The sequence below is a fragment of the Populus alba genome, chromosome 7 (genome assembly GCF_005239225.2).
Source record: "Populus alba chromosome 7, ASM523922v2, whole genome shotgun sequence".
Classification (NCBI taxonomy): Eukaryota; Viridiplantae; Streptophyta; class Magnoliopsida; order Malpighiales; family Salicaceae; genus Populus; species Populus alba.
Genome location: NC_133290.1, coordinates 1,424,274 through 1,443,499, shown reverse-complemented (window position 1 = coordinate 1,443,499; position 19,226 = coordinate 1,424,274). Strand labels below are relative to the sequence as shown.

At 36.0% G+C, this 19,226-nt stretch overlaps 4 protein-coding genes across 4 annotated transcripts; 1 reads left to right on the top strand and 3 right to left on the bottom strand.

Annotated features, from left to right (window-relative positions):
• The first annotated feature begins 85 nt into the window (after nt 1-85).
• Nucleotides 86-6,519, top strand: LOC118059586 (transmembrane E3 ubiquitin-protein ligase FLY2). Its single transcript, XM_035072487.2, has 15 exons — nt 86-687; nt 1,319-1,391; nt 1,598-1,725; nt 1,895-2,010; nt 2,408-2,468; nt 3,022-3,088; nt 3,169-3,246; nt 3,647-3,804; nt 3,893-3,952; nt 4,050-4,143; nt 4,796-4,963; nt 5,259-5,587; nt 5,812-5,928; nt 6,021-6,189; nt 6,341-6,519. The coding sequence occupies exons 1-14, from the start codon at nt 520-522 to the stop codon at nt 6,120-6,122; spliced, it is 1,719 nt and encodes a 572-aa protein (XP_034928378.1). The 5' UTR covers nt 86-519; the 3' UTR covers nt 6,123-6,189; nt 6,341-6,519.
• A 237-nt stretch (nt 6,520-6,756) lies between these two features.
• On the bottom strand, nt 6,757-9,450 carry LOC118059588 (leucine-rich repeat extensin-like protein 4). Its single transcript, XM_035072489.2, has 2 exons — nt 9,184-9,450; nt 6,757-8,843 (listed from the first exon to the last, which is right to left on the bottom strand). Exon 2 carries the CDS (start codon nt 8,199-8,201, stop codon nt 6,954-6,956), a length of 1,248 nt encoding a protein of 415 aa, XP_034928380.1. The 5' UTR covers nt 8,202-8,843; nt 9,184-9,450; the 3' UTR covers nt 6,757-6,953.
• Nucleotides 9,451-9,597: 147 nt separating this feature from the next.
• LOC118059589 (ADP,ATP carrier protein 3, mitochondrial) lies at nt 9,598-12,329 on the bottom strand. Its single transcript, XM_035072490.2, has 4 exons — nt 12,191-12,329; nt 11,065-11,557; nt 10,581-10,952; nt 9,598-10,222 (listed from the first exon to the last, which is right to left on the bottom strand). The coding sequence occupies exons 2-4, from the start codon at nt 11,533-11,535 to the stop codon at nt 9,923-9,925; spliced, it is 1,143 nt and encodes a 380-aa protein (XP_034928381.1). The 5' UTR covers nt 11,536-11,557; nt 12,191-12,329; the 3' UTR covers nt 9,598-9,922.
• Nucleotides 12,330-13,328: 999 nt separating this feature from the next.
• On the bottom strand, nt 13,329-18,292 carry LOC118059585 (mitotic checkpoint serine/threonine-protein kinase BUB1). Its single transcript, XM_035072486.2, has 15 exons — nt 18,134-18,292; nt 17,905-18,040; nt 16,863-17,020; nt 16,677-16,767; nt 15,899-16,009; nt 15,701-15,788; nt 15,332-15,435; nt 15,183-15,254; nt 15,003-15,092; nt 14,766-14,923; nt 14,544-14,598; nt 14,336-14,470; nt 14,132-14,253; nt 13,644-13,921; nt 13,329-13,541 (listed from the first exon to the last, which is right to left on the bottom strand). Exons 1-14 carry the CDS (start codon nt 18,202-18,204, stop codon nt 13,738-13,740), a joined length of 1,575 nt encoding a protein of 524 aa, XP_034928377.1. The 5' UTR covers nt 18,205-18,292; the 3' UTR covers nt 13,329-13,541; nt 13,644-13,737.
• Nucleotides 18,293-19,226: the final 934 nt, after the last annotated feature.

Below are 19,226 nucleotides of genomic sequence, written 5' to 3'. Positions count from 1 at the left end.
ACTATTAACCAGTTCCATGTGAGATAGGTGCGTGACTCTCCCCTCCCATTCTCGCGCGTAGCCCGACCACTAAGCCAACAAAACACAGAGACTTCCTCTTTCCTCTCCCTCCCGACCTTCATTTTACCGAAACAAAAACAATGTCAACATTCAAGAATTCAAAGACCCTTTCTTTACTTCAAAATCTACATCTTTGATTCTTAAAGATCGTATCTTTATCAGTTTTAAAATGGTTTTCAACCGGTGAAGGGCTGCTAAGTTCTGTTTGGTGTGCGGTTGTTTAATTAATTAGAGTAGTTAGTTAGTTAATGAGGTTTAAATTTTTATTATTTAAGTTGTTGAGCTCTCACTTTCCTGTTCAGGTTGTTTGTTAGTATTTCTCTACAAAAATGGGGGTTTGACTCCATTTGAAGCAAACCCTTTTGTTCTTGTTTGTTTTACACTCATGGGTTGTTTTGCGTTTGTTCTTAAGAGTCGTTTTTTGGAGAAGATTTATGTCTTTGAACTTGGTTGGAGTTGATGATTTTTGGGTATTTTGATATGGTTAATTTAGAGGGTTTTTTATGGAGGAGAGGGTTAGGTTCTGTGGGTTGGATTTTTTGGTTATGGTTTGTGCTCTTGGGTTTGTTACAGGCAGTGGTGGGCTTAAGACCATTGAGAGAGCGTGCACAGTCGTGGAGCGATGAGGTTTGTATTGGAATTGACGTTTTTGTTTGTGATTGATTGTGGGTTGGGTTTAGATTTTGATTAGAGTTTGTTAGCAAGAGAGTGAGTTTGGATTGTAAAGAATGTAACTTTGATTGGTGGAGTCTTTGTTAGTTATGCAAAAATAGATTTTCATTGAGCTTTGAGTGATGTTCTTCGTGTTTTGTTTTGCCAGATTTAGCTCCTTCGCTTCTTGGAGTGTAACTTTGATGGGGTTTGACTTGTCAATTTTACTGTGCTGCATTTAGGTGTTTTGTGTTAGTATATACTAGAAAATGATATTAGGGAATGGGAATTGTCATGTTTGATAGCTTATAGTGTAATGCTGCAGTGTTGATCATCAAGAATCAACAGTTTTTTGGCTGATAAAGGTGGTAAATGAGAACGAAGGTCACATTGCTAGAGAAGGATTGGCACTGGATGTTTCAGTAACTTGTTGAGTAGAATTTTATTAAATAGCATGAAAGTCAGTTCAATCAAATTGCCAAGATACTGAAATGCAATTATTTTGTTTAATGACTAATGTGATGAGATTCCTTTTTTAACCCTAGTGGTTCCAATGCTAATGTAATTGGACCTAATTTTTGCTTGTTAATGATGTTTCTTCTTGCAGTGGCTATTTATTAGAAAAGATGAAAATGATTTGGGCCCATTTTCCATGTGGAACATAACAGGAACTTACCGAGGTTTGTCTTCGGTGATTCATGCACTCTCATGCTTATGCATTCATTACTGTAGAACTTGCGGAAAAGTAATAAATTGCTCTTGTCCTTGTGATGCATGCACAAAATTATTAGCTAACTTGGTTAGTATTCTACTTGTCATGCTCAGCAATTTGTTTAGGTCTTCTATGCTTGTCTTGGTAAACATGTTTTGGACATGTGAATTTCAGGGTCTTGGAAATTTCTTGATTCTGCAAATAGCTCTTCCATGTTCCCAGATTTCAGGAAATCCATTGGTGATTCTGTCATTGAATTAGTCAGCTCACCAACAAAGATAAATGGTGTGCATTATGTCCAGGTGAGGGTTTGATTTTTTTCTATCTAGGAGTTAGGTTCTCATAAGCTCATTTATGGGAAGAAAAAAAATGCATGATTGCTTCAAATTCTTTTGGCTCTTCAAGGTATATGGTCATAGCTTTAAGAAAGAAAGCTGTTATATTTTTTCTTGCTCGTGGTGTTAACAACAGGGTGTAATAATTTTCCATGACGTGTTTGACAACAAACACAATGTTGATGGTGCTCAAATAAGGGTAGAAGGTGTATATATATGGCCTTTTAGACAACTTCGAATGGTAGCTAACAGGTAAATTTCATGGATTTTACTATTTTTGCTACTTCTCAAATGTCTTCCAAGTGAACTGGTCACTTCAAGTTAGAAAATGTTCTATTTCTGTTCTTCCCAAGTATGTCTTGAGGGCAGTAAGAGGGATGCATTTGTTTTGCAAAATGTGAAACTTTATTTTAGTTACTATAGTTGAAAAGCATGTGAGTTGCATATGCTTTGTTCAACACTTGTAAGAAATATAGATTGATTATAAATTTTATTATCCTCTTCTCTGTCCTTATTTCTCGTGATACAGGATTCTAATTACATTTTCTTGTCTACTTCCATCATCTTTTTATTTGTTGATAGATGTCATAGAGTTGGTTTGGTCTATTGCATCTCAACTCTAATTGCCTTCTTTAATGAACTATGGCAGTGGTAAAGAGGGAGAATTCAGCCAAGAAGAAGATTATATGTTATCTAATCCATATCATTTGGTAACACTCCCTACTCGGCTTGCGTGTGATATTTTTAATTAATATTGATTTTATAGCAGGTGTCTGCAGCACAGCTCGCCATCTTTTTCGTATTGCTTTTTGTTTTTTTCTGTTTGGTTGTTTGTTGCCTAGTCATTTCTAATCTTTTCTTATTTGAAATTTTAGAGTACCATCAGGATAGGCACATAAACTGTGGTAGGTTTAATGTTTGTAATGTAGATTCATTACGAGACTGACTGATCTTTTTGGCCTCAGAAGGAACTGGTTTATTAGTCTGAATAGTTCAATATTATTCATAAACTATGGGGTGAGGGTGGGGATACATGCTTGTGTTGGTGTTGGATACTGTATTCTGTTTGGGACTTGTAGTTCTGAATACTGCACATGGCTCCCTTTAGATCCTCTTACGTGTGCCACTAGTTGACGAGTCCTGTGATAAAGATATATACATTGAGCAAAGGAATTAGTGTCTATCTTTGTATATAATCTTCTATTGTTGATAAATGATCCAAGTTTTAACTTCTAGCTTGTGTTTGCTTATTTGTTTGAACAGCTTGGAGTATTTTCATCTCAGGTGTTCTTAGATTCTCCTCAAAATAAAATATGGAGAAGGAAAAATTGTAATGTTTTGTACCTCACTTTGACTTTTTAAGTTTGTGCTAACATAGCAGCTCAGTTAATTTACCTCATGTTACTGCAGGGCCAATTTATGAGATGGAGAAGCATTGTAATATTGAAATTGCCGCCCAAATTACACGCTTGTCATCTGTCCAAAGTGGTACTTGAGCTATCTCAGCTCTATGTTTTTTGTCTTTGACCTTAATATCCTGTGTGATTCCCAATTAAGTCTCCAAATACCCATGAATTATTTCCTTTATGTGTAGAGGTTGGTGTTGATATTGTAGAATCTCAAGGACATTTTCTTAATAATCTGGAAACAGTGCCTTGTACAAATCATTCTCATTTTGAGTTAGGGGAGAAGAAATTTTACCTATTCTACTCCATGAAGCATTGACAACATCCAATCTAAATGACTGGTCATATTCATGGTGTTAGGAGCAGTTTTGTGTCTGGTTTCAACCTTCCTACTCAATATTAAAAAATCTTGGATAACGTCTTATGAAAAAAATTATATGCCCATCTTATTTACTAACTAAAATCTCTGACCTTTCTTATAGATGGAGACCATGATCGTTTCCATATTGAAGGATTAATGGAGAGTCCTGCTGCAGACGATGAAGGGGATTGCTTCTCACCTATACTACTAAATGCTACTTCTGTCAACATTGAAGTCTACTATAACAAAGCAGTGAACTATACCTTGATGGTCACCTTTGTATCCTTTATATATGATATATTGTCACTCTTGTGGATTCATCTTAATGTTCCATTATGTGGGTGGCTTCCTTAACATTTTGCATCAGGTCTCATTCCTTCAAGTTCTTTTGCTGATTCGGCAAATGGAACATAGTAACACTCAATCAGTATGGCATTTTACTTTACATCTGTTACAATCAATTTTATTCTTGAAACTTTATGGTTTCAAATAAGTTGATAATGGTTCTGATTTACCTCTATCAGGGGGCTGCCAAAGTTTCAATTTTAATGATTGGGCAGCAAGCCATCATGGATGCTTATCTTTGCCTTCTACACCTAACTGCAGGAATACTAGTTGGTAAGTGCAATTTCCAGCTTGTGCAGTTTACTATATTGGTTTTGCTTCCAGATGCAATGGAATTTGTATATTTAGTTTTGCAGTAAACTTATTGCAATTATTTGAAAAATAGATCTGTTAAAGTAAAGGCATGGTTAGGAATTTGAAAGGATTCCATTTGTCTGGTGATGTGCACATATTTTAATGCTATCATGTAGCGAGACTCAATGGGAATGTTTTGTTCATTTGCAAGAATAGAATTGGGTGAAACCTTGGCGTGGAACCCATTGGAAAACCATCAGAATTCTTGAGTGTTACGAGAACTGCCAAATTTATGTACTCATTTCTGATAGCTCACCAACTTTTCTAATTTCAAAATTAAGGTATCCAAGTAGATATCATTTGAAAACGGTCATTGACCTGACCTATGTTACTCAATATATACAAAGTGGTTTTTACTTTTTACTTTTCTTAATTAGTATGTGTGCCATTTTTATGTCTTGTTGTGCATTAATTGTGCCTTTTTTCTTTTCTGAATATGCTTGTCATACTGAATCAGTGTAACTCTATTCTCACTTGTTCACCGTGACATTTGCTCCTACTGCACGTTATGCTAAGCACTGGGTCATTTTCTGTCTCTGATAAGTAAATAGTTTTGCTCTTTCCTGTGCAGAATCCTTGTTTAATGCTTTTGCAACTGCTGCATTTTTCAAGTTTGTAGTCTTCTCAATTTTTGAGATGAGATATCTTCTTGCTATATGGAAGGCAAGCAGGCCTATGAATAGTGGTGAAGGTTGGGAGACAATGAGGCGTGAACTATCAGTTCTATATAGTCGTTTCTGTAAGTGCCCTTTCGGAAATCAATACATAGGTGGGAAATTGTATCACTAGGATTCATTGAATGATTCGGTATTGATTAGACACTCTAGTCTATGACTCTTGCTTTCAGTCACCCCATTGAATGAGTAACCAATTTCAAATGTACAACATATGCATCTCGCAATCTCCTGAATACTTTGCTACATGCATGTGATCATCGACTGTTGTTTTACGGATACAATTACTTTCTGTACAATATAAAATTCTTTTTCCTTATGTCTGGTATAATTTGATCCAACTTCTATAATTATTTGCAGATGGGATCCTGTTGGGAGGCATTCTAGTTATGTACGAGTTCCATAATTATCTTCGATCCATTCTTTTCTTGATGTACTCTTTTTGGATACCTCAAATATTCACCAATGTCATTCGTGACTCGAGAAAACCTTTGCATCCCCATTACATCTTAGGCATGACTGTTACTCGACTAGCAATCCCATTGTATATATTTGGATGCCCTAACAATTTTATGAGGACTGAGCCTGACAAGGCATGGTGTTTATATTTGGGTGTATTCATTGGACTGCAAGCGTCAATTCTTCTTCTTCAACACTATCTTGGGTCTCGATGGTTCATTCCTCGCCAGGTTGGTGCAGTTGTTTCTCTACTTTTCCCCTCCCATATCATTCTTTTCTTTCCTTGGTTTCCAACAACTTGTGACACACTGAACACTATGCTAAGTTGAGAGAGTAACAACCTTGGGTGAACAAGCCATTTGAAAATGGCATGAATATGATATATGTTTGTTTTCACCTAAAGCATGGTGTGACTGCGTTCATTGAAAATATCACTTTGCTATGCTTGTTGCAGATCCTACCTGAGAAATATTTCTACTATAGAAGGTTTGATCAGGAATCGAATCACACTACAGACTGTGTCATTTGCATGACTGCGATTGACCTCACACGGCATTCTAATGATTGCATGGTATACCATCAGGATTCTGTGTTTTTTCCTCCACCCTTTCTTTTACTTAGTTTGCAACTAAGTCGCACTTTAAATTGCAAAATCTTTGACAGGTAACTCCATGTGATCACTTCTTTCATTCCGGTTGTCTACAAAGGTGGATGGATATCAAGATGGAATGCCCAACTTGCCGGCGTCCACTACCACCAGCATAGGGAGATTAGTACACTTGTTTATAATACTTAAGGAGATTGATTGATATTGCCCAACTTGTTAATTCTGGTAATGAGCTGATGTAAAAACTTGCATTTACTGAATACTTACCATTCCCTGTCGCATCATACCATTTTTCCTGAATTTATGATTGAAGTGTATTTTGGATATTGTTTTTGATGCATCTTTTGTAGTTCTTAATATGTCTGTATTCTTTCAGGTTGGGAGAAACCCATATTTTGCATGGGTACAGCTTCAGAAGATACCTGATATAGAGGCATAAGCAATGTCTAACTTTAACTGATGCTACTCACTTTGTATTCGACACAACTTGTATTAACTGTATAATGTATTATTTCTTGAAAGATTTACTAATGCAAATTATTTTCAATTTTATCATTGGCACGCAACATTTTTGGTTCTCTTGCAAATAAATTAACCTTTGTAGCATTTATATGAAATTGGCAATGAGGAAGGCAATGTGACTGGTTTCCCTTGATAAAGATTTTTTTTTTTTTCCAGTTATGTATCAGTATTAAGGTGGATATGCGTGTTTGGTAATCGAGTAGGGGTTTCTAAACATTGCCCTTGTCGGCATGAAATGATGGATCATATGGAACACAGAAGCCAGTGAAAGCTTCAAGTTTTCAAGGTCCTGTCGTTTGTGGGTTGGGTAACATACATTTTTTTCAAGGATTATATACATGTACAAAATTCAAATACAACTTCTATTACAGGAAAAAAGAAAAAAAGAAAGAAGAAGATTCACATGTAACTACAGGCCAAATTTTGGATCTTATTTTGGTTTTATTTTAACTGTATTGCAAGACTACTTACGGGAAGCTAGGAGCAAGAGAAGGTGACAGCAGTGGGGTTGCAGCAGGCACAAGTGCAGGAGCGAAAGGAGTTGCCCTACCAAAAGCACCGCCTCCTTCGCTGGCTACACAGCATTCCTGAAAGCAGTCGACTGGATGCTCGAGCGTATCGTTGCATTCTTTCTGACTTCTCTGGAGTGGCTTCTCTGGCAAACAATTGCGGCGATCGTCATACTTGATGCCTTTAGACGTAAGATTCATGCAAATTCCCTCTTCCTCACAAAAGAAGTTGTAAGAGAAAGTAAAATTAGCTAAATTTGGCAGTATACAAACTCCCTGAGGTACAATCCCGGTCATCAGATTGTGTGCTAAATTTAGCTGCTCCAAATGAGCTAATCCTGATAGGCTATAAGGTATAGGACCAACTATCTTGTTATGGCTTACATCCAACACCCTCAGTTTGTAGAGATACCCAACTTCTGGTGGCAAACAACCTGTCAAGCTTGTGTTGATAAGCAGCAACTCTTCCAAAGTATCTGCCAAGTTGGCTATACTCGGCGGCAGGCAGCCTTTGAAGTTATTGTTGGCGATGACCACCACAGAAGCTGAAGTTCCACCTAAGAAAGCGGGAACTGCACTAGTAAATCGATTGTTATTAACGAATATCGCATCAATCTTTTTCTGGAAAAGCTGAGGAGGTAATGGCCCTTCAAACTCATTGTAGCGAAGGTCAAGATAGGTTAGCATAGGAAGAGAGAGCACAACAGAAGGGAAAGGGCCTACAAATCTGTTGTTGCTGACATCAAGCTCAAATAGAAGTGAAAGGTTGGTTAGAGTTTGTGGGATAATCCCACAAAGTCTGTTGCTATTCAAATGGATGAGTGCTAAGTCAGAGAGGAGACCTAATTCATTGGGAAGGAAACCTGCTATATCAGCAAAGTTGAGGTCAATGCCTGCGACAACTCTAACTTTGGGATCATCAATAGCAGGTGCACAGTATATTCCTTTATAGCTACATACATCAGGGCCAACCCAATTGGTAGTGAAGTTGTTTGGATCAGAGTAGATAACCCTTCTCCATGCCTGGAGGGCAATATAAGCTTGGTGGAGCCTTTGGTTTGAAGTTGGAGAATGGTTGTGTGAGCGGTGGCGGTGATAGCCATGTTGGTTATGCTTTGCAGCTAGATAGTTAGACAAGGAAGATAGGTGTAAGAGCAAGACAAGTAAAGAACGAATTGTGATAGAACAAAGCAGAGACGAAGCCATTTGATTTTCGTGGGTTTAAGGTTGTAATCTTGGCTGTTTATGTAAGGAGTCCTTTCCATGTCAAACGCTTCTTTCAGTCTTATGTTTAATCATGCTGTTCATGTCCAATGGAAGACATTGATTTCTTTGCTGATGATAGCATCTGAAGAAAATGTCAGAATGACCTGGTACAGTGACAGTTAACCATAACATATGATCTTAAAACATGGCCATTTCTAGATAAGCATGAAGATTTCAAAGCGTACCAAACATCGTGTCTCGATCCCTGCAGTTTATGCTGTCCTTTGGAGGCTTGGAGTGAGACAAAAAATGGAAGATGAAAGGCACATCTCATGTTAGGAAATAACATGGAGATTGGTTTCAGACTATGAATTTGGAAAAATGGGGGTATAGAGAGTACGATGCGCACGATAAAGACTTGCCTCCTTCCATGTAGTTTTCGCAGTTGTTTCAAGTGGAGCTGGAGAAAGACAGCCTCAGCCACCCTAAGAAAAAGAGGAGAATTTCTTCGAACCTAAGGGATTAATTACCTGTCATGACTCTTGAGCCAAAAGGGGTAAATCCTAAAAAATTCATGGCAGCACATTATCATACTTCCAAGATACAGGAATGATTCCAGCTTCCTTGAGAAAGAACCTCCACCTGATGGAGCAGCAAGAGATGAGTCAGTTACAATAGCTTTGTATTTACACATTGAAGTTGTTCTCGGCGTTTTGCACAAATCTTGCATCTATTACAAGATGCAAGAACCGCGAGGAGTTTTACTTGATAATTAATAAAACATTTGCCTCCATTGTTGACTTTCTAAATTCAGAAAGCAAATCTTAAGACTGGTATCATTTATTAAATTATTTGAATATATCAAACCGACATGGAAGTTATATTGGTAAAATCTTTTAATAAAATAATCGTGAATTTTTAATTAATGCTTAAACTGATACAAATAGAACAAAAAAACACATGAAATGAGATTTTTCTATACCTCTAGTTCCTGGTCCAAGCTAGATTTCATCTCTCAAAAGAATTAGGGCAATGGTAGCACAAATGCAGATGGTGCTGAAAGCTTGATAATTGTGCATGATCCAATGCATTAAACTCCTGGAAATAAGATTGGCAAACCCATACCCTGACAAAAACGCAAAGAAAGAAGTGCAGAATTCGACTACTCTATGGCATGATCTTCAAGTCTTCTAACAAATGGAAAAGTTCACATCAATTTCTGCTGCAACTGCATCTTAGATGAGTCCAGCACCACCAAGCAATATACTGAAATTCTTTTCCATTAAATTGAGCACTGTACACTTCCAAGTTTTTGGAACGTCTTGCTGGCCAGCATAATCAAGATCAGTGATATTGAAGATGCCGGGGAAGTATGACAAAATCTGCAGTACTGGGATTGAAGCTGGAACCGATCATCCTTTGAATAATTTTTCAATAAACAAGGGACAAAACATCATTGATTTCCACAGGACACAACCACTCCAAAACAAGCACACTTGAGAGAATATTATCTAACTATTCTCATCACAACACATACAAACTAACATCGTTTACGCTGTACTAGTTACAACACTCAAAATTGAAGGTGTCCAGACAACTATATTTGTTTTTATGAAATCCCAAGTACCGGAAAAATTATTCGAGGCTGAGAAAGGCACTCTAACAGAAGCATTTTCCTTTTATCATCATCATCATCATGACCACTGGCATCGGCGATCTTATTAGCCACCGCCACCAGATCCATATTTCTTGCCAAAGACAATGACCTGCAGCTTGTCATACCCAGCAAGCACACCAGCACCTGCCACAGCACGTAGGATGTTCGCACCAGCACCCTTGAAGAGTGATTTACCCCCTTCATTCTTGATGATCTGTTTAAATGCATCCAAAGAGCTCTTATACTTCACAGCTTCTCCTGAAGTCATCATCATCCTTCTACGGACTGTATCTATGGGGTAAGAGGCCAATCCAGCACCTATTGTGATTCCCCATCCCAGTAAGAAACTTGCGAAGAAACTATCCTGTAGAAACCAAACAAACCAACATTAACCATTTGATCATGTTAAACTTCATATAGTAGAGGAAAATCAGCACCGCTGCTGTGCCACACATCCAATAGTATTAAGATATCTCAGTTTGACTTAATTTTATCAAAAGGTGGTGAACACATGACCACAATTTTACACATACAATACTTAGGACACAGGAGCATAAATCCATAAGATGAGGAGTCCATTTCATCTTGCACTTAGTTCCACCAGCAAAGATGGTTGAGGTCAAAACAACATATTTGCAGTGTAGAACCATTACAGGAGAAGGACAACTTGAAAGCAGGGAAAAAAGATTGGCAGAGATGCAATAAGAAAACACAGTACACACCTGCAAATTACCAACCAATATCACAGGTTTAAGTGAATCATACATTCCAAAGTAGAGCCCACGATACACAATAATTCCAACACAAGATATGTTAAATCCACGATAAAGTCCGGCAATGCCATCAGACTGGAAGGTTTTCTTATAAACATCAATCAACCCATTAAACTGCCTCTCACCACCCTTTTTAGCTGCCTTTGAATCATTAGCCAAACGAGTACGGGCATAATCCAAGGAGTAAACAAATAGAAGTGATGAAGCACCAGCAGCTCCACCTGATGCCAAATTCCCGGCAAACCACTTCCAGTAGCCATCTTTTTCCTTCTTGAAGTTAAACAAACTCTTGAAGTAATCTTTGAATGCAAAGTTCAGGGCCTGGTAGGTGTACAAAAGTGTCAATTGATATAAACAATATTACAGTCAAGCACATGCAATAAAAAATAACAAAAGGAAAGGGAAAAAAAAAAGAAATTTAAAGTGAAATGACCTGAGTAGGGAAGTATCTGATGACATTAGCAGTGTTGCCTCTCCAAAGAGCAAGGACACCCTCATCTTTGATGGTTCTAGCAAAGCAGTCAGTGATACCCTTGTATGATTCAGATAATCGACCAGCCTTGATCATTTCATCTTGATTTTGAATCAAGAGTTTAACCCGCTCGATTGGAGCGGCTGCTGTCTTTGAAACAGCTGCTGATACTCCTCCCATGAGAAAATCAATCATAAATCCTTTAGCGCCTTTCTCGGATGGTGCTTCAACAAATATCGGGGAAACATGTGGCACAAATGCCAGACCAGTTCCCTGAATTGCAGGATGCATTTGGTTATGAAAACCATTAGAAAATGCACCACTAGTCAAGTGATAATTCCTGCTGTGCAAGTTTGGGGAAAGCTTAGAAATGAGAGATGACTGTCCATGTATCTTCCTGAAAGCCAACGGATTCCACGATTCATCTGCCATGTTTACAACTCAAGATGGTGACCTGAAAGTCACAAACAATCCACCATTGTACACAATTAGGCTTCAAGAACAAAGTACTACCTACAATTTTGCAATAAGCAAATAAAACTAGATAACATATACTAATCCAACAAAATGCCATGATAATCATTATAATCCAACTTAACTTCCACCAACCACCCCCACAAAGCAGCAAAAAGGACAAACCATACAACACAAATCAAAGACAAACTTCAAACCAATGCCATTTTTAACGTAACCTCACGTTATTAACACCTAAGACCTACAATTTGATTGCCAAACCCATGTCATTTTTAACATAATCCAACGTTAGCAACAACTAAAACCCACAATTCGAATGTCAAAACCCACCTCATTTTTAGCATAATCCAAGGTTGGTAACAACTTAAACCCACAATTTGAATGTGAAAACCAATCTCATTTCCAACATAATCCAACGTTAGAAACAACTAAAATACACAATTTGAGTGTCATTTTTAACATTAAATCTAATGTTAGTAACAATTGTACATAGTCAACCTCAAACAAAATTCATCAAATCTAAACATGCAAGCAAAAAAGCTAAACAGAAGCCAAACACTTCATGGTTTCTTCCATTTTCTCAGCAACCAAACAGGAAAAAAAAAAAAAAAACCTTGAGAGTAAGGACAGTCACTGCCTCCTCCTGATACTAGGGAGAACTGTTTTACTAATGTGGTCTTTATACCTAAGAGAATTTCTAGGGTTTTTCTTTTAAATTACCATCTTGACCTTGGTTTGCCTCTGCATCTTCATTTGTATTCGAGTCTGACGCTGTCACTGTAACAGTGTAGAAGACTCCATTGGTGAGAAGTGAAAGTGAGTTTCATATTTTGTGGGCTTTAGGACTTCTTTATTGTTTTGTTGGGTTTTCTAAAGGCCCATTGATGATTTATCCTCTTTTTTTCCTCAAAAATATTCCTTCTCTTATTTTAGTTTGATTTTATGTTATCATTTTATACTAAATTTAAGCAAAAATATATTGCATCCATCATTTCAATTTCATTAATATCCAGCAAAACCAACAAGGTTTGCATGAGAGGAAGGGCTCTGGTTGCTTAAATAAATAGTTTCAAGCTCGTAAATTTTTTTAGAAGAAATTTACATCTTAACTGATAAAACCTCGAATAATTAACTCTGGATAATAGTCCGAAAAACTCAAAAAATAAATATCTAGAAAAGCTTATCTGATCCATGGACTCATCCATAAAAAAAAAAAAAAAACACAAGTTAAAGACAATTGCTCATGCAACCATGGAAGTTTTGGGTTGGATTTAACACTATGCTTATGCTGTGGCATAGTTTTGGACGGCCATACGGGTCATGTTGTGGGCAAATAAAGGAAAATTGCTCATGCAACCATGGAAGTTTTGCTTCATTGATCAAAAGAAATAGAGGAAAATCTTAAAACAATGTGATCGTGGAATCGGCATTTGTTGAATACGCCATTTGACACTTGATAGTTCATCTTCTAATACTCAGACCCTAAAAGAAAACCTCAACAGTTTGAGTTCAAAATCCCAACATCTGCATTCATATCCTACTGAGACAGAGGGCATGTAGCCTACATGTATTTATATTTTATATTTTATAAGGTAGTGATATTGGGATAGAAAAGATATGTTTCTTTTAAAACACGTGAAAGAATTCACTTCAAAATTATTATTTTTATTTCTCTGCTTCAACTTCTGTATCTTTTATATCTGTCATTTATATCCCGAAATGCTAACCAAACGCAATATGATATAAGAATGTAAGAATTTAAAAGATATCTTCACAAATTTTGCTGTAGAGAAAACAGCGTTTACATTCAGTCAAGAATTGTGAGTACAAGCTTGTGAATGCGAATACATTCCTTTACCTAATCATCAGTGACAGAAAGAAAAAAAAAAAAACTCTCTTTTTAACACAGCAAGTTGATGTCTGCAAAGAATGCTCCAGCACCAAGATTCTGTACATTTGACTGCCTGCTTCATAAGAGGGTAAAATATTAGAATAAAATGATGAATCAGAAAGTTCAAATGAGTTGCAAGGGCGCAGTAGGGATTTTATTTCAAATAAGAATTCACCTTCTAGCATGCGTCTGGCTGTTCTGCATATAAATCTAACAATTTGCAAGACAGTCGTAAGAAACGTATCTGGAGGAATGGTTAAAAAAATGCACTAAGCAGAACACAAAAGGAGTCTTTGCTTAGCCAGCAACTCCTTCAGTTTCCTTAGAAGTTTATCATCTGAGTGCAAGTTATCCTCAAAGCTCTTTCTCAAGTTCCTCAACAACTCACAGTCATTGCCGCTATTATTGTTGAGCAGCTTTGTGAAGAGATCCTTCCATAAATCGCTCCAGTATCTGCAGATAAATAGAATGAGAACTTGATCAGAAGGTTTGCGGAAAGAAAACAGAAAAATAAAGAGAGAAATCTATGATGGGAAAAATAATTTACTCCTATAAATTTTTAAAGTTTTGCAGTTTCACAATATAGTGAAGTTACAAATTGGAAATTGCCGCAGTTCACAAAAGTCTTCTAAGTATGCAGATATATTTAGATATGAAAAATACCTTTTAAAAGGAGCCTTCGGCAGATACATGTAGCCTCCATCAGATGTCCCTTTCTTTACAATCTCCATGTAAGAATGGTGCAGCATCATATGAATTACAACACAGAGGCCATATGTGTCAACCTGATTTCAAAATGACGATACTAATGAGTGCCAGTCCAATTAAAAACTAGCAAGTGGACTTCGTGTGCTTTATTACAATGACCTGAAATGTCCATGGCTTCCTCTCTTGCATTTCAACACATCGGAATCCAGAAGTCCGACAATCTCCCTCAAATTCTATATCATCGGGAAAGAGATGCAGGTCTATCCCCCTCCCCCAGTCAACAAGGCAAAGACCCTGCATGAGAAAACTCTTAAATACGAGATAAACAATTATGCTGCACATCAAGTCTATCACAAGTAAGATTAACCTGATCTCTCCAAGGGCCACTTCGTTCTTTAAACCCATCTTCTGTAAGATTGCTCCTGCCAAATATCAGGTTATTAATGTCACTAGATGTTGTATGTCAAACCATGCCATCTGTAAAAGACATTGATGAAGCTATGCTTATGATCTTGCTTTTGAAATTACAAGACAGCTACCTATGCGAAAGACATAAAATAACCAAATTTATGGTGAAAACAATGTTCACCTGGAATAGCGAATAAGAAGATTATCAGGCTTGAAGTCCCCATGAATTATGCCAACTCCATGCAAGGTTTCCAGCATGTGTAGCATTTCTATGGTGTAATAGATACACAACACTTCTTCCATGGGCTTGCCAGTGACCGCATAAGAATTTATGACATCCTGCAAATGTCACATGCAAGCATTGTATCACACAAGATCTTCCTGGTATGAAAACAAATATAGGATAAGATTAATCCACCTGAAGTGTCCCATGAGATAGATAGTCACAGACAAGTATACTATAATCAGAGAACAGATGCAATCTATGAGCATATCCGAAGCTTGAACTCTGAAAAGTTACAGCAAGAAGAATAAGAACCAGTTATTGTTAAAAAAAAAAAAAAAGTGCTGAAATCATGAGAAGAGAAAGAACACATACTTGATTGTCTGGGATCCGTTGATCAAGTTGACGGTACATATGGAACTCCCAAGGAAAAGGAGGCCTTTGTATCTGCAATTTCGTTCAAATATTATAGCCCACTATGACATGGAATCCGCTACTCTTACTAAGGGAGGGGATTTAATTACCTTCAATGCAACAACTTCATCTGGATTACTGTTGACATATGCTTTATATACTTGAGCAAACCCGCCTTTAACAGGACAACCTTTGATCTCGTACTTCTTTCCACCTTTAAGTATTAGAATAATAGTGATTAAGTTATAAGAATTTGAATCCCCAATTGAAGTTGTGCCTCAACAAAACACAGAATCCATAAAATGATTGGCCATACATGCAGAATTCTTACTTCCAAAAAGTCAAAATAACATTTCAAACATGAAATTTGCCCTCAGTTTTCACAAACTAAAGTTTGTTAATCAATCATGAACATTCATTTATGACTAAAGACTCGAAGCACTTCAGAATATCCATGTAAATATAACAATAAGAATAACCTATTTTAACAATCTTATTCCTTGATGAATTCTGTAGAGAAGATAAAGCCACGTCTCCAGAGTATGCTTTTTTGCTTGGATGGTATCCCTAAAACAAGCAAAAAGAAAGTTAATTTATCAAAGCAAACAAAAATATTAAGCAACCAATCAATGAATTTCAACAATCAAAGGAAGTTACTAATGTTCAAATTGTCTTACAGCATATTTCATCATTTGAGGATTTATCCTCTCCAGCAACTCTTTTGTGGTGGAGGCTGACCATGGATTAACACAACTTTTTTCCATTTCCATGGATTCATTGTAATCAGTCTGTAAATGAAGAGTACAAAATAATATAATCTTTAGAGAGCCTACATATACCAATCTAAGCTAAACAACTCTTTGATAAAAATATATTCTGACAAGGAAAAGGGAAATAAATGACAACACAATTAGCCAGGTTTGCCCATCATCATCATGACTTAGATTATGGAAAGGCTAAAATCTGAAGTTAAAACTATTAAAGGAACATGCTTTTGACTTTCAAGCATGTATTGTTGGAGATCATAAAAGAAAGGTCGCATAAAAAAACATGACTACTTGAGATACAGTTGTTCACGTAAGAGAAAGTACAAAGAAATTATCAAAAGTTGATGGCAATCGTACTTAGGGACATGATATCTAACAAGTAGAGGAAAAGGAACAAAAAGATAAAAAGATTGTGTTTCATTAACAATAGACTCACACAAACAATTTGGCATAGCGTTAAGTAGACTAGCACTCCTGTTGTATTGAGGCACTAAATCTCCTCTGTATCAAGTAAAATGTGCACTGATATACCCACCACAAAAAAGATTGCAGAACATACCAGGTTTCTTCTGAATTTAAGTTTATGGATTTCAAGTCACTTACCTAGCCTGTGATACATATGAATAAAGGAAAACCAGAAGAAAAACCGAAGGAAGCATAATTTCTTTCCCTGGGTCAGTATGCATACCTTTTGAAGTGAAGACGCATTTATCCTGTAAGACAATCTGTCAAGAAATAAGACTTTTGCACGTTCTAACCTCTCAAGAGGTTCTGCTTTCCTGTCATCCGATTTAAATCAACTACCCAATATCAATGACAAAGAAACATGCAAAAAAGTCCACAAAGAAAGACACAGAAAACAAGAGGGAGCAACCTTAAAATGCCAGTTTGATAAACCATATATGCTTCCTTCCAATTCTCTTTTGCTTCAAGAAACCCCGCGTACAGTTCATAGAGCAAAGAATTGCCTCTGCATATATTATTCTCTTCCATTTCTTTGAAAACATTTTCAAAGTCATCACTACCTTCCAACTGCCATCAATACCAAATTATCTGTTAAACAATGTTACATTCTAGCTCCCCATATGATTACAGTGAATAGACCCATCGAAACACAATGACTCAAGAAATAGAATCCACATAGATATGAGAAGGAAAATACATAGCAAGTTAGAAAATTAACACAATTCAAATTACGAAACTACTGAGCAAATTGAATGATGGCCACTTCATTCTCAATCCCTCAATTTGTTCAAAAAATGCAATCAAATAATTCAAGTTCAAAGTAAAACAACCCAATATCTAAAATAGCCCCCCAAAAAATGCTTTCACCATCCTCCATTTCTCATAAAAACCCTCTAAAAATCCTTACAAAATCTTCAACTTCAACAACTAAAAACAACCAAACGTTAACATAAAACAGTCCAACTTAAATAAAACAAAAACGGAATCCAAGCACTTAATATTTAAGGGAGAAGAGAAGAACAAATCCACAAATACAAATTTCAACTTGCTGAACTTTAAAGAAAATTGAAGAATGACCATTGACCACTAAGAGAAAAAAAGCCATCAAATTTGCTACCCCTCCAAAATCAAGAAAAACAAACAAACCCCATTTAAGATTCAGAATCTATCAACACAATTCAAGCAGATTCTCCATAAAAAAACCTAACAAACTATCAAATTGTAAACCAAGTTGAACCCAGTACTGAAAAATAGCCAACAAAAACTTCACCATCCTCCATTTCTTTAAAAAAGCACTAAAACTCTCAGCTTAAAAAAAAAAAAAAAACCAAATTAACCGACAAGAAAGCATAGAAAAACAAACCCATCTAGGAAACTAAACCAGAAAACAGAATCAAAGCAATGAAACCTTAAAACTAACAGAGACCCATAATGGGTGTAATTAAACTTACATAGAGAAGCCAAATCTTGAGAAATCTGGGGTCATTTTTATACTGTGGATTGTGCTTGAAAGTCCCAATACAGTCTAATAAAATCTTGTTTAGTTCCAAACTGGAGATGCTACTATCAAGTGCCTTTTTGATCGACCTGAAAATCAATCACAACAAAAGGGATTACAGCCAATTTTCATGCTTTAAAAACAAAAATAGCCTTAAGGGAGAGAGAGAGGGAAGGGCGTACAGTAGCCATGGAAGGAGAGGGTCGAGAAGAGAAGAAGCGTTGTCGCTCAGGTCAGTGTACATAACGGTCATGGTGACGGGCTGTCTGTTTGAAAAATTTGAAACTTTGGGAGAGAAGAGGGAGATACTTGATTTTCAAATTGTGGAATAAACAAAATAAAATAATATATTTTTTAAATGATTTCTAATCATTTTGGTGCTATTACTTTTATTTATTACTCTCAGCTAGTTTGCCCTGTTTTGTTAGAGTGTATTTAGCAGTGTGGTAGCGGTTGCTTTTCAAATAGTTTTTTATGCCGAAATACATGTCAATGATTTTTTTTATTTTTTAAAAATTATTTTTAACATCAGCACATCAAAACGATCTAAAAAGTACAAACCGCACTCAATTTTAGCAAAAAAAAAAAATTGAAATTTTGATAAAATATTATTTGGAACGCAATGCCAAACAATGTCTTAGTCTTGCGTGTGGGTTTATTTTAGTAGACTCGCATAATTAGATCTGATTTTACTCAGATTTTGGTCATTAGTATTTGAAAAATCAAGATTGAAGTTCTTTTTTACTAAAAAAATAAACATGTTTTTCAACTTATTTTTTCTCAAAACATTTATAAAACACTTTAAAAAACATAATAAATATGTAAATGGCCTAAAAAACTAAATACAGTCTCAAAAACCAAAATTAACCCGAGTTCAAATTTATTTTTTCATTAACTTTAAATGTAAAAAAACATCTAATGAGAATTTTTCTTATCAAATAAAATTATTTGATACAAATATCATATATTTTAATGGTCTAAATCAGCATTAATGACATGTTTCTCTCTTTATAACGCGGAATTTAATGACTTTCCTTTGTCCTTTCTCAACCGGCAACTAAAAAACAACACAAATGAACTTTATTTTTTACCACCATTGAATTTAAAAAAATATTAAGTTACTGAAATTATATAATATATGTTATTTCTTAAGTTCAAGGATCAAAATGAATATTTTACAAAACTTATGGGACATCACCCATATTTTATGTCTTTTTTCATTTTAATTCATTTTAATTATTTCAATCTCATCATTTCATAAGAAATCAAAATTAA

Coding starts and splice junctions, on each gene's coding strand:
- LOC118059586 (XM_035072487.2), top strand. CDS start 520: ATGATTTTTGGGTATTTTGATATGGTTAATTTAGAGGGTTTTTTATGG. Junction 3,805..3,892: donor ATACCTTGATGGTCACCTTT/GTATCCTTTATA, acceptor ATTTTGCATCAG/GTCTCATTCCTTCAAGTTCT. Junction 4,964..5,258: donor AGTTCTATATAGTCGTTTCT/GTAAGTGCCCTT, acceptor AATTATTTGCAG/ATGGGATCCTGTTGGGAGGC.
- LOC118059588 (XM_035072489.2), bottom strand. CDS start 8,201: ATGGCTTCGTCTCTGCTTTGTTCTATCACAATTCGTTCTTTACTTGTC.
- LOC118059589 (XM_035072490.2), bottom strand. CDS start 11,535: ATGGCAGATGAATCGTGGAATCCGTTGGCTTTCAGGAAGATACATGGA. Junction 10,953..11,064: donor TCAGATACTTCCCTACTCAG/GTCATTTCACTT, acceptor TACACCTACCAG/GCCCTGAACTTTGCATTCAA. Junction 10,223..10,580: donor TATTGGTTGGTAATTTGCAG/GTGTGTACTGTG, acceptor TGGTTTCTACAG/GATAGTTTCTTCGCAAGTTT.
- LOC118059585 (XM_035072486.2), bottom strand. CDS start 18,204: ATGACCGTTATGTACACTGACCTGAGCGACAACGCTTCTTCTCTTCTC. Junction 15,436..15,700: donor GAATAAGATTGTTAAAATAG/GTTATTCTTATT, acceptor TAATACTTAAAG/GTGGAAAGAAGTACGAGATC. Junction 13,922..14,131: donor CCGAAGGCTCCTTTTAAAAG/GTATTTTTCATA, acceptor ATTTATCTGCAG/ATACTGGAGCGATTTATGGA.